Source organism: Semicossyphus pulcher, unplaced genomic scaffold (assembly GCF_022749685.1).
Source record: "Semicossyphus pulcher isolate SPU_LCO1_2020_fin unplaced genomic scaffold, fSemPul1.0.p SCAF_20, whole genome shotgun sequence".
Lineage (NCBI taxonomy): Eukaryota > Metazoa > Chordata > Actinopteri > Labriformes > Labridae > Semicossyphus > Semicossyphus pulcher.
The window spans coordinates 5,964,283-5,987,704 of NW_027211694.1; the positions used below are offsets into that span (position 1 = coordinate 5,964,283).

The 23,422-nt window shown below is 42.7% G+C and overlaps 1 protein-coding gene across 1 annotated transcript; it reads left to right on the forward strand.

The window, feature by feature from the left end:
* Window positions 1-7,772: 7,772 nt before the first annotated feature.
* Window positions 7,773-17,923, forward strand: LOC138599797 (protein FAM180A). Its single transcript, XM_069671552.1, has 3 exons — window positions 7,773-7,848; window positions 17,077-17,174; window positions 17,484-17,923. Exons 1-3 carry the CDS (start codon window positions 7,776-7,778, stop codon window positions 17,811-17,813), a joined length of 501 nt encoding a protein of 166 aa, XP_069527653.1. The 5' UTR covers window positions 7,773-7,775; the 3' UTR covers window positions 17,814-17,923.
* Window positions 17,924-23,422: the final 5,499 nt, after the last annotated feature.

Below are 23,422 nucleotides of genomic sequence, written 5' to 3' on the forward strand. Positions count from 1 at the left end.
GGCAGGAAGTTCTGCTGCGTCTCAAGCAGATGCCCAAATATAGAGTTCCTTCGCTTTGTGACATCACAAAGTGAAGCATCTAGAAAAGTGTGTGTGAAACCTGGCGTTCACAGCAGCCTGCTTTTTTAGCAGGGGATTACTCCGACATACTTTTACCTACAGATTTAAAACTTCACCCACGTTTAGTGTGGACATCCAACATTGTAACAGTATATATATGTCTTAAAATGTGAAACAGCATAATACCCCCTCTTTAAGCAATATTTTCACAACTAAACCAGAATAGAGGAAACATTGTGTGCTTGGATTAATGCCCTGACTCTGATATTTACAGCGCAATTTAAGACATTTTTTCAAGGGAATATGTACAGATATCGCCGGATCTTTTCATGCAGTGCGCAAACACGTTGAATATCCCCCAAGGCAGAAAAAAATGAAAGAAAAGTCTTCTTCGGCCAACTTCTTCTTCTGCACAGAAACTTAGGGAAAAAAACCAGACCAATACTTAATAGCAGTCATTAGCACCAAAGCTTTTTCAACGCCTTGTTGAATGTGCCCATCCCTCGTCCAATTTGTCCCGGTGCCTCTGGCTCTCATCGTGACATCTCCCTCGCTGGGGTGTGTTAATACAGAGGTGCTGATGATCAGGCCCAGCAAACACATCCTCATTACTCATGAGTAGCTGACGATGGAGGCTGGAAGTCGTGAGTCCAACTCATGCATCGGTCATGATCATAGTGACAGATGTTATCGCCCTGCCTCTCACCACGACTCCATAAGCACCTTTATTAACATGCAGCAGCCCTCTGACGCACACTGGAGCATGAAGGCTGCAGTGATTACACAGGAAATGAAGTCTACATATCCATCATTTATCCAGTTATTATGCAGCAGTTACTGACAGCTGGGTGACACAGGAAGTAGAGAGGCTTCCCTTCAGAATAAGACCAAGAAGTTTTTAAGGTATAAACCCAGCTGAAGTTCTCACCTGGTCTGGCTTAAACCAGTGTTGCTTCCCCTTGAACACTCGGCCCTAGTTTGTGATAATAACTGAAATATTAAAAGGTATTAAAACTTCTTATTTCCAACGAAATTTGCAAAACTTTAATCATAAATTCAACTCCAAATGTCGACCATGTGATGGGATCGAAAGCCCCAGAGGCAAGAAAGTGGACCTCGAGTAGAGAGAGATGATCAGTGCACCGACGAGCTGTGGTCTGCGGGGTCCTCGAGCCATTGCTGGCTTTGCTCAGTTGGAGATTGCTTTTTCAGCAGCTGCCTCCGAGGTCAAGAATGAACTGCCAAGCTCAGACTTGTATGTAGACATCATCTCTTGATGACGAACATCTGATAGCATTGAAAGCTCCAGAGACAAGTAACCCTTTACTGGTCCTACCTTGAGTCGAGATTGATTTGTCAAGAGATGTCAGTGACTAAAAATACATCAACTGAAATATTAATGGTAATAACACAAGATACGTGGCATGAAGGTAAGGTAAAAAGTTGAATTTTGGATCTAGAACGGATTGTTAGCTGTTAGCATACAGATGTTTATAGAGACTAGTAAGAAGCTAAATTGTCGCTGATGGGAGCCGGGATGTCATCACCTGCTTTTGCTCTCCACGCGGACTGTTTCTCCTGCACACGCCGCAGCCTGCTGATACGTGATTGGTCCCTAAAATCCCCGTCCCTGCCTACAGATTCTGGCGGCTTTGCTCAGATGGACGTTGCTTTTTCAGCCGCTGCACCAAAGGATAGAGTTGAAACCCCCAAAGGCACGTAAGAAGACCTTGAGTCCAGAGTTTCAACATGAAAAATAAGCAGTCTGCACTTACACCAGGCTCCTCATGTTTCCTTATTCTTTATGCCATACCGTGACCTTCACTGAGATCATAATTTTACACCGCTAAGACAGCTATTTATTTAGCTTGCAGTGCATACTTACAAACTGTAACAGTGTCTGCCATCTGGCCGTCGATTCAGGTCATTATAAATTAATTGGTCAAAACTTACAAGCAGGAGAACAAAGGAGCAAATTAGCCCCGTGAACTTCAAGACATTCGATTAATTTCACATCTCCTTTATGTCTCTATTTACTCCGATGACTAATGATATCGTATTGTAATAAATAGAAGATGCCACACTAATGAGACAGGTGGTCTATTTACACCAGGATGCTGCTGTCGCTGTCTCCTCTCCAGTGTGCAGCGTTCTTTTTTTGGGTGGGCTGCAGACACCCAGAACCCACCAGGTCCAACTATGATAACGCGAGCTGTCCGAGACCTGCCAGCTCCGTTTAGAGACTCGACGCTGAGCCGCGACTCCGTTCAGACGGGGGCCTTCGCGGGATTGTTTGCAAAGCTGTGACGGACAGATGAGGTAATTATTCTGCTTGAGGTGTGATGATTAGGCATCGTGGTTGAACTTGAGTATTTCTTGGAGTTGCTGTTGATGCTTGGAACGCCTCCTGCCAGCTCGAGACGGACTAGACAGCCGCTTCTCGCACCGGCTTCGCTTGTTGTGACGGCTGCCGTTAGCTGAGGTCGATCAATTCATACAAAACTTTTTAAAGCTCATGTTTAACTCTTCTTGAACATTTTAGCAATTTTCTGCTCCACAACAGCTCACTGTAAAACAAAGCAGTCCTTCTTTTCCTCAATGTTTCTGCTCCTACTCGTTCATTTAAGCAGATCCAACGTGTGTTATTTTTATCTCTTCTGTCATAATACAAAAGAAGTCCTAATTATCCTCATGAAACACCTTGCTCTTGCACCCTGTACACACTTGTTCTCAAGTTTCTGCTCCTCATTCATTTGATAGGATCCTCAAAACTAGTTAATTTCAACTTTTGTGTAATTTTTTTTCTAATACAAACAGTACTAATTATCCTTTTGATTCACCTTTCTCTTGCAATCCGTCCCTACTTTTCCTCCTCAAGCTGTCCGCTCTTACTTCTTCATTAAAGTGGATGTGAGGCTCCAAAAATATGTTCAAACTTTTTTGTTTTTTTGACCTCTTTTTCCTTAATATAAAAAAGACTTAATTATTCTTATCACACATCTTTTTATTGCAATCCATCCCTAATTTTTCCCTTAAGTTTTCTGCTCTTACTTAAGATTTTCATGGAAATAAATGTCTGTTAAGTGGTTGGTCTGCCAGAGAGGGTAGGCGGAGCTAAGCGGCTGCTTTTCCGCTCTCTGCAAGTGTTGCGAGTAAACAGTAATCTACTATGGCTGAACAAACAAAGAAAAGATGGATGACTACAGATACAACTTCAAAAATAAGTGAAAATCCAAAGAAAAAGAAACAAACTCGACGCTCAGATGACGGCGAACAGTCTTAAAAGGAAAGCGACCGTCAGCCAGATCAAGAGTTACAACCGGAGCCAACTGTGGACATCACACATGCAGCACTGTCTGGATATCTGGGAAGTGTGCTCCCGTAATTACCGTTTATCGCCATAGGTGCTGCCAAAGAGACAGTTACCCAACTTTTTGTGTTATTTTTTCCTCTTCTTTTGTGAAATCCTAATTATCCTTGTGACTCACCTTTCTCTTGCAGTCCGTCCCTACTTTTCCTCCTCAAGTTTTCCGCTCTTACTTCTTCATTAAAGTGGATGTGATGCTCCAAAAAATAACCTCTTTTTCCTTCAACAAAAGACCTAATTATCCTCATGACACATCTTTATCTCGCCATCTCAAGTTTTCTGCTCTTATTTAATCTTGTAAGTGGATATGACCCTCCAAAAAGTTTTATTAGCTCGTGTTATTTTTACCTCTTTTCTGTAATAATAAGTCTTTATTATCCTCCTGATACACCTTTATCGCACCCTGTCCCTACTTTTCTCACATTCTCTGTTCTTACTTGTTCATATGACCCTCCAACTTTTGCTTTATTTTTACCTCATTTAAACCTTTTGTATGACGAAGGAAGAAGATCTCATTCACACTGAAAGCCAGAGGAGGTGAAACTCTTTTCAGCAGAGCTTATTTTCTGGGATTAACAATAATTAAAATATTTCACTCCTAACCTTTTACAGACTTTGGCTCAATTTTACGCAGACTGTGAACGCTGCAGAACAACTGCGATATAGTAGCTATGTACACACTCCTCGGCTCATAGCTGGAGGCTGTCCTCCAGGAAGGGAGTGTGTTTTACATCCAGTACATGCCGTCTCCTGCTGTAGCACCCAGGCTTCTGTTCCTGCAATCTGTCAGAAGCAATATTGGATGTATTATTACACGACTTTAACTTTGAGCGATTACTCAGAAAACGCTCCCCGTGAGTCACCGTCGCTCGGCTGGAAAAGAGGCGCACAAAACCTCCGAATTACACACCTCAGCTTTTTCTATATTTGCACAATCAAGGTCAGGTGTTTACCTGTTATCCTGACTCACGGCTTTGTACCCTGAAAATGCAGCTGCATGCTTTTTTTGTGCAAAAGCAATTTGCCTCATGCAAGTTCAAAAGTACAGTGTCCTTGCGCCTATTTGCATATTCGGGGCATTCCAGCGATTTACAGCACAGAAGCAATTAAACTAAAGGATGTCTCGAGGGTGCCCACCTGCGCTGAACCCCAAACAAGCCTTTGATCTCTGTTAAGTGGCTGCATTCATATTGTTAAACCTTATCTGAATAGATTTCAATTATTCTGAATTCATGCAGCATCACCACAAGAGTTAGGGGAGAGCAGCAGCAATCACTGCAGGATCTCGGCACGTAGCTGTGGATGTGTGTCGTAACACTGCCCCCTTATGGTCACAACGGGAACATGTTCAAACACTTTTTTTTCATGTTTGCAACCCCCGCACATTCAGGGGTCAGTGCCATTTCCCTTGTCTTCCAGGTGTTGCACTTGTAACACTGACGGAGACGTGATCTGCAGAAAGAGACGACTTTTTTGGGGCTTTTGTCCGCCCCTCAGAACGCCATCTGCCTTCACCTTATGTGTGAGCCATGTGAGTCACATGCAGACAAGGAGTTACAGCTTGTCCTCTGAGGCGTTCTTCCAGCTTCCTCATCCATGTAAATGTGTTTTATGTTCTGCCGGCTTAAGAAGGGAAAAAAAAGAGAAGTGCGTTACACCTTGGTCGCCCATCTGCTGCGAGCAAATATTAAATCAAACACACGGCAGCAGTGGAGCCAGCGCTGTGTAGATTAATCATTTGAATTGAATTTGAATGCCACGAGATTAACTAGATTATATTTAATGTCTCCTTATCGAGCAAGCGGAGCTGTTTGGTTGTGAAACTCCTCCAACCTTTCCCCCCCACTTTATGTTTCACTATCATATTTTTCGGAGCGTAGAAACGGAGCACCTGAACGCCTCGTTGTTGACACTTTAAGACACCAAATGGCTCCTTGAGAATCCAGATCAATGTAAGAGTTATGGCTCCCAGGTGTCCGCTCACTGTTTTTTATCACCTCTGGAACGAAATGGCAGCAAGCAGCGGTCTCGTGTTGCTGTTTATGATTGCATTTTGCACCCTAAACTGCCTTTTGGGAACAACAACAAGGAACATTTAGCTTACTATTCAAAAAGCTGACTACATTGGTGATTCTAACAGCACAGTGTCGATAAGGAATAGCAGGCTCTTATCAGAGTAAACATTTAAGTTTTATATCTGCAGCTTTATTTGAATAATTAATTATTGCTCCTTAATCTTCAGACTTGGCACCTTCTTTTTAACTCCTTTCAAACCTGCATAACTGGAACATTATCAGTGTTTTATTCGAGCAGATGCAGCTTTAGAAGCTGTGCCAAGAAAGCAAACCATCTGAAACCCAGAGCACCTACACAATCTATTATATGCCTTGGCACCACAACAGGGACTGTGTGTTTATTGCACTTATTCTCTGACAACAAAGAGCAAAGGAGGATGTGGAGGAGAGAGGACAAAGACGTGGAATCAAGATGCTCTGAGTGGCCCTCGCGTCCTTGTTGATGTTCACCGTCGACACGAAGCTGTTTGTCTCAGTCTGGGTTTCAGCGCGGTCTGGTTCCTGTCACAGTACCTGCAATCAAACGGGCCTTTTAAGTCAGGACTTTGTTCTGTTGAATACAGGATGCACGAGTTAATTAGCCTACATTTAAACACATTAAAGGCAAGGATTGTGTAGGAGGAATAAAGAGGATTCACATTTTCAAAAGGAAAAACTTGAAGGAGAAAAAATGATTGTGACTCCAGGATCTTGATTGTTTGATGAAAACACTTCTCATCATCGTTTAGCAAGTTCTGAGATCTAAGAATATACCGACATACTGTTTTAAACAAGACTGTGTCTGCAGCCATGCTAGCAGCCAGTCAGACTTTGAGCTAACTGCTAATATAAGAATGCTAACACGCTCAAACCAATGCAGCAAACTGTAAAGTTTAGTAAGTTTACCATCCTCTAACTATAGAGTGTTAGCATGCTAATATTTACTTATTGGCAGTGACATGCTCACAATAACAATGCTAATGTTAAAGTTTGGAAGGTATATTTACCATTTTCTTCATCTTATTTTAGTGTGTTAGCATGCTAATGTTTGCCTATTAGCGACATTTTCACAATAGCAATGCTAATGTTAAGGTTTGAAAGGTGTAGCTAATGTTTATCATGTTTACATTATCTTATTTTAGTGTGTTAGCGTGCTACTATTTGAATAAGCACTAAATAAATTGCTTTCAATTGAAATGGTAATTGTCACGTTTGAAGGGCATAATGTTTGTCATCTTTTTTCGGTGTGTTAGCATGTTAGTATTTGCTTATCAGTGACATGCTCACAATAGTAATGCTAATGATCATGTCTAGAGGGCGTAATGTTTGCTATGTCCCTTTTTCTTATCTTAGTGTGTTAGCATGCTAGTTTTTGAATTAGCACTAAATTAATTGCTTTCAGTTGCAATGCTAATTGTCATGTTTGAAGAGCATAATGTTGCCATGTTCATCATCTTTTTTACAGTGTTAGCATGCTAGTTTTTGCTAATAAGCACTTAACTATTTGATGGGAATGTCATTAGTTTTGCAAGTGGTCTATTTGGTGATAAACAAGTGGACAAATTTAAATGTTTATTTAATAGTGTCCCTGGATGAAACTCGATATAGAAGTCGTGGCGACGGTGGCAGACCAAGTGACAGACCAACCCTTAAGAAAGACCCATCACCATTATCAGAATGGTCTAAATACATGAAAATAAATATGTAAGTTGCAAGAAACCACTAAGCTGAAAAGGAAGCTTGATCAAACCACGGCTGTTTTCTAAGGACACCTTGCATGTCTTCTTCCAGCCCTGCTGTGGTTCTGTCTCACGGGATTTCATTATCCTCAGGCAATCGATTGACGAGTCAGTCAACCACTCATCCAGTCGCCATCCTAGTTATCCGGTCAGTTTGAGAGTCGCTCAGTAACTGAACCAGTCAGCCAGGGAGAGAGAAGTCCAGCCAAGAGTGCAGGCACTATACCCAAATGCTGATGATTTCCAGATGAGAGCTCAGACAGTCTGGCCTGAGCGGAGAACACACACACACACACACACACACACACACACACACACACAGAAAAAAAAAGAAAAATAGAGAGGGAGAGAGGATGGAGTGAGGGAGGAGGCGACATGAAAATGAATAGAGTGAATAAAGGAATGCTCCTGCATGTGAAAATAGTAAATCTCAAAAGCCAGAGCGTTTTTTATCCTGTGTTGTTATGTCCGCTTATGACAGTAACTCCATCCCCAAAGAGACAGAGTGACACTGGATGAAGAGTGTGTGCGAGGATGTCTGTGAGGATTATCAACATGCAGTGGTGGGCTCTGCTCATCGTTGTTTACCTGTCAGTCTACCTGGAAGCCACTCAGCACCACAGGAAAGGTAGGTGGCTGTCAGACTCCTCCATGTCTACATTATATCTGTATTATTCTTCATAGGCCACAATGTCAACATCATGTAAGAAGCTGTTTGAATGATTATCCATGACACACAAATTCAGATGGTTTTCATCCTTATTTGTAAGATAAGTTTATTAGAAAATGTGTGATGGTTGAATCTTGATGTCCTATGTGAACTGTGTCCAGGAATGTGTTTATCTTCCTGAGAAATCGGTTTCATTACGATACACGGGAAAGCAGCTGATCTTTTCCAGTGAAAAGGGACGGGCCTGTTGCTACTGGACTCACTCACTAAGGAAATTCCTTTCTCTAGACTCGTATATCTTAAACTCTTTGGATAAGACACATGACATTAAAATCACCTTCAGGAGAGAAAAATATTTATTGAACTCCTGTTTTTGAAGAGCTTCTGGTGTGAACATTTTTAAAGACCACTCCATCTCCACGTGGTGTTCTTCATGTGCTACAGGACATATTAGGGACAACGTGAGCAGTCATCTCCATAGCTGGGCTTGTCTGCTTTTAAACTGCAAGGACACGTTTTCAGATTGGCAGGTTTGTGACGTCACAAACCTAAGGAGCCAATCCCGTTAATGGACGGGGTGACGCTATGCGTATCATTATCTGTAACCTATGGCAACCACTTCGGCAAGCTCTGGGTCTGCCCAAAGGTCTCCTCCCAGTTAAATGTGCCTGAAAAACCTCCAAAGGGAGGCGCCCAGGAGGCATCCTAATCAGATGCCCGAACTACGGTTGCCCTGAAGTGCAAATCACAACGGCAAAACAGAAAACACAACAGCATTAACCAAACCGGAAAAGGAAGGTACCCTCGAGCGACATGAATCGTCGCTGATTGGACTGGTCTGTCCTTTGAACCGGAAGGACAACACCACCAGTCAAATGGAAACACGTCGCAATGTATTGCCAAAATTGTGGCAAAGACTTCGAGTAAAAACCGAACTTCCTTTTCCGGTTTGGTTAATGTCGTTGTGTTTTCTGTTTTGCCGATGGGATTTGCACTTCAGGGCCACCGTACCGAACCACCTCAACTGGCTCCTTTCGATGCGAAGGAGTAGCGGCTCTACTCCAAGCTTCACCCGGATCTCCGAGCTCCTTACCCTATCTCTAAGGCCGCTTGTATCTGCAATCTCAGTCTTTCGGTCACGACCCACAGCTCGTGACCACAGGTGAGGGCTGGAACGTAGATCGACCGGTAAATCGAAAGCTTTGCCTTCAGGCTCAGCTCCCTCTTCACCACGACGGTCCGGTTCAACGGCCGCATTACTGCTGATGCTGCACCGAGCCGCCTGTCAATCTCATGTTACCATCACTGTGAACAAGACCACGAGATACTTAAACCCGTCACTTGAGGCAGAGACTCACTCCCCACCCGGAATTGAATCCATAAAAAATATTGACAACTGCAGCTTCAATTTTTTTGTCTAAAACAAGGCAAAGACACTCTTCGGACAGTCTACCTACAACTTTTCTTGGCTAACCATGTCCTGAAAAGTTTAATCTTTTTGGTCATTTTTAAGACTAAAACCTGAACATATTGATCTGCAGAAAACACTTTTAACAGTATCGTCCGGCGTCTCCAATCATCACCAATCTCTACGTTTGCTAACATACACAGTGTCAAATCCTATCTCGACTTCCCGGCGATACTAAGTGTCTTTATTGCAGCTTAGCCCCTCATAGATTTGTCTCACAGTGGGGGTTTTGACGGGGAAGTCTGTGTGTACGTTATAAATTGTATTTAAAGTAACAGTGAAAAGTGGAAGTAAATTAAAATGCTAAGCAGAAGACGAGCAACTGCGGCACGATTTATTTCTCTTCCGTGTCCTTTTCACCCCGCTTTACCGTAAGCTGGAGGGATCCAGACGTCTGTTTTGTTATTGTTTTGGTTTGATTCCCCTCCTCTTTTTTTTTTTCTCTCATCAAGACATCCCTCCAGCCAGAAATACCATTTAGCCCTGCTAATTAATGGATCTTTGTTGTTCCCTCGTCTCCTTGCAAGCAGTTAGCGGGAGATTACAAGTTCCCTGCCTGTGCATAATGACATTGGGGGAAGCCTGCCCATCCAAACTCTGATTGTACGGAGCGCTGGAGGAGAGCGGGGAAGCAAGCGAGAGGCATGAACAGGCTCAGAACGAGCAGCAGAGATGTTGTGAGGTTTATTCCCCTGAAATAACATGTTCAACTTAAATATTAATGCTTAGACGTACAGTATATCTTACTCTGCTAGTGGGAATATAGTGCAGGGACTTTTGATCTCTATTACAAATATAGTTTCTTCTTCTAAGCATTCTATGCATTGTGTTTTAATATTTCTCATGTAGCTTAATACCTCATTATAAGCAAAAAATATTGTTATAGTGATAATCAGTTAAGTCTATATCTATCGCCGAACGAGTTAACACAATGATGATTGAGGCTATGGCCCACTGATGAAAGCCTTTGCATTTGCAGAATTATGGACTGGTGGTCGCGGAAAAAATCACAAGCGGCGCCCAGTTAGTGACGCGTTTTCCATCACCCAGCAGTGGTTGGACTGCTAGGCGGAGCTAAGCGGCTGCTTTTCCGCTCTCTGCAAGTGATGCGAGTAAACAGTAATCTGCTATGGCTGAGCAAACAAAGAAAAGATCGATGACTACAGATACAACTTCAAAACTAAGTGAAAATCCAAAGAAAAAGAAACAAACTCGACGCTCAGATGAAGCAAACAGTCTAAAAAGGAAAGCGACCGTCAGCGAGGAAAATCAAGAGTTACAACCGGAGCCAACCGTGGACGTCACACATGCAACACTGGCTAGATATCTGGGAAGTGTGCTCCCACAATTACCATTTCTCGCCAAAGAGAAAGAAACTGAGGTCTTTGAGATTAGCACGTTAAAGATAAAGACTTATCCTCGCTACTGTCTAAATAACTTGTTTCTAGCATCATCTTAAATCCATGTTTAATCAGAGTTACCATAAATACCACTGTCAGACTGTTAAATTAGTCACTTCAATAGTGGCTGAAAAATAAACATAAATGAGCATCTCACATTAGCCAAAACAGGCTATAGGCCTATCGCTAATTCAGTTTGAGATTCCTTTTCGTAATTAAGTTCTGTTTCTGCATCTTTGACTTCTTTTAGTTTGACTCGAGGAAGTGAAGCAGCACATCTCGCTAGATATTCGTTTACAGACTCAAAAGGGTGATAACTAACAGAGTTAGAAGCTAAAGTACAGTAGCTAGTGAGCTAACCGTTAACTCTAGCCAGCTAGCTAGTCAAGCTAGCGCTCATCCTTAAAAGGAGCTCTTTCTATTTTCTCTCTACCGTGCTGCTAACTACTAATAGTGTTTTGTTCTCGGGATTGTTCACCCACACAAGAGAAATTCTACCTAAGATAGCTAGCTAATGAGACATTAAGTTCACACAGTTTATCCCAAGATGTATCTGCACCTTCAACACCTGTCTCATTAGAGTTAGCAAACCGTTTCTCTGTTGATGCTCCAATAAAGGAAGGTTTAATGAAGGGGGATGGCGCTACACAGTTAATAAGCTAGCAGCTTCTTCAGATTGTGCACCTTTTGCGCTCTCTATTAAAAGCCTGTCAAGATGGTTCGCAGTCCTGTCAAAATTAAAAAGCCTACATGTTGGATGAAATCTGTAAAAAGCAGATTTCAGCATGAGATGTGTTTATTTTAATTGCTAGTGTTTCATTCCTCATTTCTGCTCCCATTTCAAGAGCCACCTGCTTCCCTGACCTGCAGTGACCCTCAGCTTTTCCCGCTCCTCTATCATCGCCTGACCCCTGCATCCATGTGTCCACCTGTTCCGAATCCCTTTATCCGCCTCTCAGTATATATATACGTAACCCTTTCCCTCCATTCCCTGTCTGATTGTTTGTTGTGCATCCCAGCCTCAGTGTTTCAACCTTATCTTGCTTGTCTGTCTGTCTGCTTTTTCTTGTTATTAACCTTTGCCTGCTTTCTGGACTCTTAGCCGGCCTGCCTTGCCCTTTTTGTTCTGCTTCTCTCTCCCGGCTGCTCTCCTGTTCTTTAGTATCTTGGAAGTAAACTTTTCTTTTAGCTTACCTGCATTTGAGTCCTCCACCTGTTTTAGTAGACAAATGTTCAACTTTAAAATGCCGAGATTCATTGTTTGTAGCTTTATAAATGTTATAAGACACATGGCTTGCTGCTGTGTCGACTGCGGTGCTGCTCCCACCGTGTGAGCAATAACCAGCAGTGACGTTTTTCTTCTTTTGCTTCTGGAGATATAAAACCCTTTTCTACAAGCCAAAGGACTATTATGTTACAGCGATGTCAGACAGAATCGGAGACATCTTTTATGTAAATCACAGATTATTAATTTTAAATGTAAATGAGCGTTGGGTTGGCCTCCGTGCTGTCGTTCCCCTCCATCTCCTCCATCCTTTAGTAACATAACCCTTGTTCTAATGAACGCTCTCTCCCCCGCGGGTGTTGTTTTGTTTACATTGACAATGCTCCGAGGAAGCTGGAGTGCCTCTAATATGACTGCGCAGCCATCCCTCCTCTGCTGTTGATCGTGCATTTGGGAGTCACTCGCTCAATGAGGAGTGTAAATTTCCCGCTACAAGATGTGATGCACTCGTAGCAGAGCTGCTCATCAGTGTCGGATCCAGGGAAATGTCCTCAAAACTGTTACTGGGAGTTTGGAGGCTTACAGCTCCTAAAGGAGGGAATTTATATTCAACTCAGGAGTCACTGTCATCGTGGAAAACATCTTGAAACATTTAGCTGAGCATGTATGGAGATGTCATTCAAAGAACCTGAGTGCTGGATGAGAAGAATGATACCTCTCTCATGTCTTTACGGCAAGTATGGAGCCTGAGGCTAAAGGCAGTTAGCTTAGCCTAGCTTAAAAACTGTAAATGCAAAACTTGTTAGTATCAATGATTTTTGATTATATTTTACAAGTTAAGTGTGCTGTCTCTAACAAAATACACTTGTGGAAACATTTTATGAGACTTTTTTCACATCTTTACGTTAAATATGAGGCTGCAGCCAGAAACCAGTTAGCCTAGCCCAAAGAAAAAGCTAGCCTGGCTTTGTCCAAAGCTAACAAACTCTACCTATAGGCATGAACTAATCTCACAAATAAACACATTATATCTGTCATGAGTTGTTATTGTTTATTTTGTATTTAATTTATTCCGTGTTCTTGCAAAGATTTAGGCCATGCCCACGCGTCCGCGGGTATTTTTCGTCCACACAGACGTCGGAGACAAACAGATCTTTTGTAAAACTCAGGCCAGGGTGAAGACTTTCATAAACTCTGTCTCCGCGGAGACGTGTAGACGGGGTAAACAGAGTTTTTGGCTCATGACGTCAGGCTGTGCGCCGTTATCTCCATGGTGACGCATCACTAATGAGGCGACATTCCTCGAAAAAAGACGGACTTGACAAAAAACAGTGATGCTCAGGACTTTTTACATGTTTACACACATATGTACAGTTACTCGTCGACTATATTGAGGAACAAAGACGTTGGGATACATTTTTTCAGAGTTTTGACTGGCCGCGATTCTTCTTCTTCTTTGCATGACTGGGTTATATCGCCGCCTGTTGGTGTGGTGTGTGGTTCTCATGACAGTGTTTCCGTTGTGTTTTTGCGTTTTCGTTTGGACGGGGATTTTTTATAACCGTGCATGTGTGGACGGGATTTGTTTTGGAAACAGAGGAGGCAAAAACTGTACTCGTATACGTGTAGACACGGCCTGAGTCTTGTTTTTTAGTTCTTATTTCTTTGTTTAGGTCATTTCCTGTTTTACTTTGTTACCTTGTCTCTCATGTTGATCCACTTCCTGCCTTTGTGTGTTTTCCCTCTTGTTTGACTATGTGCCCTGCCCTTATTGTTTTAACCTGCCCTTTGATTGGTCCCCTGTCTGAGTTCGTCTTTGGTCATTGGTCTTACAGTACGTCAGTCTTCGTAGATCTCCAGTGAATCCTTTTCTGTAATCTGTTTCCCGTACTCTTGGATTTTCCATGTAGCTCCTTTCACCTCTTATGTGTTTTCATTTGGATTATTTGTCACCTGTTCTGTTGGAACTTGTTTTGCCTTTGGATATTGTTTGCCTGCACCTTGGATGGATTTTGATACTTTTGAGACAGTTAAGCTAGCTGTCTCGTTTCCCCTTTTTTAGCCTGTATGCTAGGTTAGCCGGCTGCTAGCTCCAGCATCCAGCGCATTTAGCACGCTGACATGAAAGAGGTCTCAATCTTCTCATCGTCTTGGCAAGAGTTATATGAGAAGATAGTCCTGTGTTCTCTAAAATATTATCTTTATAATGTTTACATTGTTCTATTTTAAAGTTGTGCTATGCTAATATTTGTGTTTTTGTTTATTATCAGAATATTTTCATTTTGTACTTTGGCAAATGTTCCTGAAAGCTTTCCTGCCAGGAAACCTTTGATCTTAGTTGCAAACAAATGAACCTTGGTGTTAGGAGTTCTAAAGAGCTGTCTGTGGCTCTGTTGTTGAAATGTTTGAGATAATATGTGAAGGATAACATAATTGCGCCGTGTCTTTTTGTTTAAATACCCTCCTGGAACATAGCGCAACACGTAATCTTCACATTCTTAACACTGGCTGCATTGTGAAAGCAAAGCTGGAGCTGGGCCTGGCAGCTGCCCAAGCAGGAGGCAGGTACATGGGGAGATCAGTCGGCGTGTGTGTGGCTTTGTGTGGTCTAACAAATGCTATAAAGCTGAATGCATCTCGCCGGCGAGGCTGCGGGCAGCAGGGCTGATCATTACTGCAGAATTGGCGAGGCAGCGCAGCGTAGACGCCGCTGTAGGGCGGGAAGGCAATTGGATAGAAATCCAGATGGAGGCCGGTGTTTATACTGTACACCTCATTGAGATCTGTGTGTGTGATCTGTGTGTTGGCTTACATGCTGAGCCAAGCAGTGGAATGGTTTATGTGTAAGATATCTAGAGAAAGTTCAGCTTATTCATCATGCTCTAATCAACTTTGCTTTTCACGTCACTCTCCTTAGGCTGTGTGGAGTCTTACATATTAGAGGTTGTCACAACATGAAGACTCGGCGCAGCAGTAGGAGTCATAATATAAACGCAAAGGAAGGTCAAAGGGTGTATCAGGTTACTTTGCATCCTTATGTGACCCCTCTGCTTTCCTCTCTCGTCCGTTTTATTCCTGCTTTGTTTAAACTTGACCTCCCAAAGACTCTCCATTACCGCTGGGAATATCCGCGCACAATCACTCAAGGCTGTTATGCAAAAATGAGAATGCAAATATGGTCTTGTAAGATCAGGCCGGTTCATAAATCATTCCAAAAACACAGATGTGTCCTTCAGACTTTATTAAGAATTAGGCCTTATCTCACTTTTGCATTTTAAAGCAGAGAATTAAAAGATGGCTCTTTGCCTCGATAAAAGCTGAAAAAGTTCCAACTTTCAACACTTACTTTTAAAGAGATACCACAGGATTTAGGATGACGTAAGAAGTCATTGAATCCTTTATGGAAAAGTGAAAACTACGATCAAAAGTTGATAGTAACCTTTAACCTTGTGACTTACAAGGTGACTTACCACCCATGTTTACATTTCCCCTTAGCTCTATGTGGCATTTTACCATCTTTAAGCTAATTGTTTTGGTTTTACGGCCATTAAAAAGGGGTAGACTCAACCTAAAAAGTTCTGATATACATAATGTATGCTAGCTACCCAACAGCAAACACCATGACAACAAAGCAGCTAGCTAAACATTAGGCAGCATTTAGCACAGCTAAATGGCTGCAGACCAAAACAGAGCTAAAATAGAGTGAATATCCGGCTTGAATTTGTCAAGTGACCAGAAACCCAACAGCAAATGGTGCTAATATTAGTCCAAGTCTGCTGGATGTGTAAATAGGTGACTGTTTGCCAACATTTTTAGCGCAAACAGGGCTCAAAATCGACTTTTTTACTTGGTAGCGCTGGTGCTTCAAAAAGTTAGAAGCACCAGCAAAAAAAATTTAAGAGCATCACAATATATGTATGTATGTAATGTATGTCTCCGTGTATGTGCATGTGTACGTGTACTTGTATCTTTACGTGTATGTGTACATGTGTCTGTATGTGTACCTGTATGTGTACGTGTACCTGTATGTGTACGTGTATCTGCATGTGTGCGTGTACCCGTATGTGTATCTGTATGTGAACATGTACCTGTATGTGTACCTGTACACAACACGTTGTGGTTTTTCTGCAATGACATGATCGCTGCGACATCTCGCCTCCCCTCCTGCTGTAACTTGTGTCGGGGGGTGGGCTACGTAGTGCGTGAGTGAGTGGTTAAGCGCAAGAGAGAAAGATCGGCAAAGTGAGGCTGCATCGAGCGGAGCAGAGGTTCTTGGGAGGTGCTTATACAAGCAAATACTGTGCACTAATTAGCTAACGAAATCCACAACAATTACTTGCACTCGCACAAGTGCTCCCAAATATATTTTGAGGTTGCACAGATTAAATTTCGGGCGCATATGTGATCAAAATGGTCACGAGTCCTGGCAAAACACTAATAAATTGTGTGTTTACAACGTACTGCCCCCAAGTGGCCAAAAGGCAAAGCTAGATGTTACATGGTAATTTTTCCTTTTCCAGTCTTTGTGCTAAGCTAAATCAAACACCTTCTGGTTGTAGCTTCATATTTTACAGGCAAATATGAGTGATGTACTTTAACTAAATATTAAATGTGCTTAGTTGCTTGTACCCGTGTATATGAGCTGTGTGACCATGTGGAATTGCCTTGGCTCCCACCAGCAGTAAAATATGGATTTCATGGTGTCGCAGAGATTTTGCAGCTGCAACTGTTTCCTCCAGCTCAGAGCGAGAGGTTTCATCCCCGCCCTATCAGGACACCTCAGATTACGGGGTCTCTGGTCTGCTACACACAGGCACTTTGAAATCTGACCAAATGAGGTCAGCAACACCTGCCTCCTCTGTGATATCTCACCTCTGGGTGCACCAGCCGCTGCCACTTGTAAATATAGAAGCATGTGCGACTCGGGTCAGAGACCAATTACCCTCTGCACAGCTGGAGCCAGATTCTATCTCACCTGCACAATATTTGAGCAGTAATGCATCTCTGTTTATGCAACCTCTGGCCCACCCACATGCACGTCTTGAATGTGAGGGAGATCCTCTAATCCAATTTCCTGTTCCTGTGTGTTGTAGCTCTGTATCCATCTGCATACAGGATAAAGCGTGGGACCTATTCGCTGATCAACCCAACGTTCCAGCACTCAGTGGAGGACGTCAACCTGCTTTTTGAGGTCAGTTTGGATGCTGTGGGTGGAAATAGTTGGCTCATTAGTGGAAATCGATCTAAATACATTGGGAATGTGCGGAGGTCGGTCCAAGCCACACATATTTGGTCAGCGTTCCACTGCTGAAAGCTCCTGTTTACAAAATGAGGACACAGTGTGCTGCTGCAGTCACATTAAGAAGCAGAAATGTGAAGTATGTGGGGGTTTTGTGATGATTTAGTCCCTGTTTATTTTGGTTCTTAGCACTTTTTCGTTAGTTATTTTATAGGTTAGTAGTAGAGTAGATAGTGTCTTTAATAAACCTGTGTCTATTAGATCCTGCTAGCTGGAATGCAGATCCAATCTGGAGACCACACCATCCTGATCCCGGACGAGGAGCTGGCCTCCCTGAGGAACGTCGAGAAGCTGGAGGTCCTCTGCGACGACGTCCTGCCCAAGAAGCTCTCCGACATCCGCCGCCTGACAGCGGAGCTCGAGCAGCGGCGGCAGCGCCTGACCTGGCAGGACTTTGAGAGGACGGTGCTGACGCTGGTGTACAGCGCTCAGACCCTGGCTCGAGTCAGAGACCAGCGGCAGAGAGAGGCGTGGACGGACTCGGTGATACGGCTGTTCAGAGCCGTTCAGAGGGACCTCAGGCCTTTTTGAGGTGTTGGGTCGGTCACAGTTGTATACAAATCCGACATAATATTTTGCATTTACTAACACAATAAATCCATGTTTGACCCTGAAAAATATCACCTCAACCAATATAGCATCCGTCCAAATACCCAATCTTGAGTCTTGAGTATTTTTGTGCATGTTACCGCCCCCTTTGTTGTAGAAAAGTGTGTCCCATGCCGGAAAATGGCATCTTAAAGTACTCCAAAAAGTTAATACCACTTTGAGCTGCACAATCCCAACAATATCAGCCCTATTTTAGGGTTAAATAACTAACAAATATAAAGAAATAGAAGTTCTGATATATACCTAATGTATGCTGGCTGCCCAATACCAAACAGCATGGAAACAAAGTCAGCAGCTAGCTAAACATAAGGCAGCACTTAGCCTAGCTAAATAGCCACAGATGTTGCCTATTTCTGCCTATTGCCTTGCTTGATTCAGCCCATGACTGTATAAAAGAGGTGGATGTAGCCATGTGGTTTAAATAGTGAAGCGAATACATCTAAGTGCCTTCAAACTGCATTTTTTCTAATGGCCAGCAGGGGGCGAAACAAAGTCTGAAACAGATGAGGGAAAAGTTAGGGTCCCTTTAAAGCTCCTGTGAGGAGTTTTTCACTGGTTATGAAACAGACTGAAATTAATTCTGATGACTCTATATGAACTACAAAAGCAAACCAGACCATCAGCGACAAGATTATTTCTATATAGTTATTTTTAATGCCTGAATCCGCTGGCGGGAGGGTAGGTGTCAGATAAAGCGATTAACTGCACGCTGCCTTTGTTTACATTTTCCAGGGCTTAAAGTGAGCGATACATATGACTGTTAAAGAAAGCAGGATAACACCACTTAAGCACGTACAGGACAAAATCAGCAAAGAGATAAGAGGTACGGCTTTGTCCACAGGGGGCGCCAAAAGCAACACAAACTGACAGTTCCTCACAGGAGCTTTAAGAGTAAAATAGACGATAAAGCAGTGTATGCTGAAGGCCGTGTCCACCTTGTGATTGACAGGTTGCCATGTCAACGTGTAAACCAGGATGGAGTAATATTAACTAGACTTATGGTCAACGAGCCACCATCACTTTAGCTACATCCCCTTCTTATATTCAGACTATGATTTAGCAGGGATATTATTGCATGCATTTATGTGAAAACAATTATGGGATGTATTCTTTATGAGACTAGAGTGCAACAAATGGTGTAAAAAGTAAATACAAGACATGTTATCTTTGGTCAGTGGTTTCCAAAATGAGCCTCCTCTAAAGATTTACGAAGAGAGAAACCGTTCAGTATAACATCCCCTCTTTTATGTTCAAAAAATCTACCTGCTTTGAGATGACTTGACTAATAGCATTTGTGCGTTTAGACCAGAGACTGTATAAAAACATGGACGACATGACAGCTCCCTAAAAGTGAAGCCAAAACATTTCGGGCGCCCCCTGCTGACTGGCTGCAGTATAGCTCATAAAGCCCGCCTCCTCCATGTTAACAGATGGGACATGAGTCAAACTATAAAATCAAAATACACGCCCGATAAATTTTTCTCAAATATGGTTTCTGTCATTATAGCTAGTTATTATCATTGTGATTCACGTCCAAGTGTTTATTTTTCTGACAAGTTTATTTTTAATGAGTTATTTGATGCTGTCAAAAGGATGATTGACAGCTCTGTTGACAAATTAGGCTCCTGCAGCCAATCTGTTCCAGGTGAGCAGAGTGGAGGACGATCCGCGAGTAGAAACTTAACTAAAACAATCACTACAGTCATTGAAGTTTCCAAACCTGTGAACGTTAACCTCAGACCAACACAGAGAAGCTGTTCTGCTGTTAAACACGCCGGTGTGTGGGATCCTTGCAGTTTTTTCGGTAAGTTAAGTGTGTGTTTTGGTTAGCGGAAGTGGCTATGGCCGCTTCACTCGCCGATCTCTACTGCGCAGACTCTGGCTCCGTATGACGTCACCATCGCAGGATGACAGCGCCTATCACAGGGGCTATTTTGGCATCAATTACGTACAATGGGAGCAGATGGAGACGCGTTGTCCATCTATATATACAGTCATCGGTTTAGACAGGAAACAGTGCGATACAGAGGGGTTTGACCTGAACCAAAGGTCCCCGGACAGATTGTATCGGGGTCTTCCGGGCCGTAACCACCCATACGCCCTGATTTAATTGCTTTATCAGTGAAGTTATGCGGTTGTTTTTCACTCTTGGCTGATTGTAACTGTAATGCATTATGTTTCCACCTACTTATTTGTTCATTATGTGAAAATTTAATAAAAGCAGCGGAGCATCTGTGCCGCATGTATTCGCTCGAGCCACAGGACGCGCCCATTAATCAAGCAGGTCCCTGTGAGCTTCCACGGGCTTCACTTGGGCGCTACTGGAAATACAGAGAAATGTATTGAAATGACCTCATAGTTTGCATGCAACAACTTTTGCAATTAATATGACCTTTGACCTACTTTAACGGAAAATAATGTGCTAAATCAAACTGTGCATTAATGTGACAACTCCTTGCAGACTGTGTACATACTTGATGTCGTGTGTTTACTTTAAACGGCATAAGATGCTTCACTCTGTTTAGAGCAGATTGCTCGGCTTATTAAGTGAGTCTCTAAAAGGCCTTTGAATGGAAACTTTACATTTGCATCGAAGAGTGTGTGTACATCAATCCCCCTGATTGCTCATTTAAGCAGTGGGTAAAATGTTTGATAGATGTTTGCTTTAAGGCGACCCACTTCCCCCTCTTATTTTGGGAAATAGGTACTTGCTGTAATAAGCTTCCCTGCAGTTCGCTCATCTCGAAGTGGATAGAAAGTATAGATCTGTTTGTGCTGTTTTCCCTCCTTGACTCAATTGGTTTTACATTTGCTTACATTTCGGTTCAATTCAAGCTGTCAGCCTCGGAAACGTCTGAATGTTTGCCACTTCCTGCCAACACAGTTGATGTTTTCAACAAGCGTTTAATTCATGAAAATGTATATGATGATGTCAGGGTATTTTTTTTTTTTTGCACAATTTTTCTCTTTCTCAGCACGTCAGCATTCATCCGACTGCCCGAGCCTGGTGCTGACTCAGGAGGGCTGATTGATGAGGAGGTGAGGACTCTTTTTTTTCCAAGACGGACGGGAAGGATCAGACTTCGCTTCCTGCGCCGCTTTGACGGTGATGGCGGTGAGCTTTAGGATGTTTCGGGGCACTAGTGACAGAGCGTTAAGAAGCCAGGATATGTAGCTCGGGAGTGAGTCTGACAGGGATGAGCTTGTTCCATGTTTTGTATGAGAATTCCCTGAATGTGAATCCTTCTTTTCGTTGATTTGTCTTTAAATCCTTGACACAGCAGGCTCTTACTTTGGAAACTTAAGCAGTATTGTCACATACATATAAGAGACAAGAATTATAGAGGACATGTAATATCGTGCAAGTTTAGCAAAGCCAGTCATATCCAAAACATTAGAGACGTATTGCACCTTAAAGTTTTACTTACTAACTTTATTGCTTCCTTTTATCTCCCTCTCCTCCTCAGGGACCGTGATGTAGATTTAATAAGGAAAAATAGGCTTTTACCTGAGTTATTGACTCATCATTACACTACATGAAAAATGAGCCTGTAATATTTCATCCCTAAATGTCAGGTGAAACCCTCAGCAGAGCAGTGCATGTAGAGAGAGCAGCACCAAGTGGCTGCAGACGGAACTGCAAGCTTCAAGCTTGTAGTCACCTCAATGTTATTTCTTATTTCCTGTTCATTTGTGGTGTTTCTTCTCAAATTAGTGATATAAATTGCTTGTGTTTCAGCCTGTAATGCACATTGAATGATGTGGAATATTTACATGAAATGTTATTGATGGGGGCTGCAGGGTGGTGCAGTGGTTAGCACTGTCGCCTCACGGCTGGAAGGTTCCTGGTCCTAACCTGGTTTGGACGTATAGGGGACTTTCTGTGTTTGCATGTTGTTCCATGTAAGCGGTATAGATAATGGATGCAAGTTATTGATGGTTTATCAATGTGTAAGAGACACAAAAATCCATTTGCCAGTTAACATCCATTCATCATCTATACGGCTTATCCTGTTCAGGGTCGCAGGGAGCTGATACATATACACCTTTCCCTTCTAAAATGAGCTTGTTGACGCGGGTTTTTTAGACCCGGGAAGACCCGCTTATAGATGCTGATTGTCTCTTTTCCCATTGCCAGTGCAGTATCCTCCTGTCAGTCTCTTTTCTGCTGCATCACCGTCTGACGTCACAAACGCTCCCAAAACAGGGTTAGTAAACAGTGACGATGTTCCGGTGGTTAGGTCTTTATTGTATCTATTACTCATTCAGTCTGTGCATCAAACTCTGCGGCAACAAATCTGTAACGATGTTCGAGCGCTGCTCGGATGGAGACAGGCAGAATTTATAGCTGGGATGACAAGGAGTCGCAGAAGTTACACGGAGCATAGCATCGCGCCGGAAAGGGGGCGGAGATTAGCGTGTCGACCCGGGTTTTGTGTTCCCATCAATGCCGATTGGAGTAGAGGCGATAATTACCCGAGTCATTTGAGAGTCAGAGTCAGACAACCTTTCACGCTCAGATTCACATCTACTGGAGTCACCAATGAGCCGAACGAGCATGTCTTTGGACTGTGGGAGGAAGCCGGAGAACGTGCAAACAGAGAGGCCCACTTTGTCCAAACCGGGGTTCGAACCTGGAACCTTCTGGCTGTGAGGTGACAGGCGGACTGTACCACCGTGAAGCCCTCAGTTATCAACTTGAGAAAAAGTATGATGGGAGCAGTTGTTGTGTGCCCGACCACATCTGCTGCAGTGAAAAAAGGGTAATAATAAATCATATAGATTATTAAACTTAGCATTTAATAAAGAAAGGACTTTTTCTCCTCTCTGATTGACATTTTATTCAAAAACACATTTTTTATATGATTATAAAAGGGGAAATAAAACATGAAATTGGCTTCATCTTCATTCTTATCTCACCAGCTGAGCAAACAGACTCTTTAAGCCTTTTTATAACAGTAATTTCTTTATCATCTTGATTACGTTTGACTTCTCTCTGTGTAAATATAATCAATCACACGCTGAAGGTGCTCACTAGGTGGCAGCATTTTCCAAATTTGATTCCCTGCTGGATCCTCACTCATGTAATCAGTCATGAGTCAGTCATTTGTTATTGATCAGTGCAGATGTTTTAAGGGAAATGTGCTCAAACTGAAGTTAAGAAATAAAACATGTAATAAATCTTCTCAGTCTGTGTTCTGAGAACGTTTTGTGCCCATGTGGAAGGTTTAAGACTTCATATTGGCTGCTGGTGGAATCATAGACAACGTGGCATTTCTAATTGTATTAAGGTGTTTTATTGAGGTGTCTTAATTAGAATGTGTCTTTCCTTGTAGAAATATTTAGCGATCACCTCCAGCTGAACACCCAGTTGCTTTAACTCAAGCTTATCAGCTGCATATGTTTTTCCCCCACACAGCTGTCAGACACATTTTCCCGCTCCCAGTCTCGCTCCGCTGGCAGAGAGGGACCGATGAGATATCACAATGTGTCACATATATACACACACTGTGCTTTTCTGCACCAAATTA

Bases quoted from the DNA above. Each gene is read 5' to 3' on its own strand.
- LOC138599797 (XM_069671552.1), top strand. From the start codon at position 7,776: ATGCAGTGGTGGGCTCTGCTCATCGTTGTTTACCTGTCAGTCTACCTG. The intron at 7,849-17,076 runs GTAGGTGGCTGT...TGTGTGTTGTAG, and splicing joins CACTCAGCACCACAGGAAAG to CTCTGTATCCATCTGCATAC. The intron at 17,175-17,483 runs GTCAGTTTGGAT...TGTGTCTATTAG, and splicing joins ACGTCAACCTGCTTTTTGAG to ATCCTGCTAGCTGGAATGCA.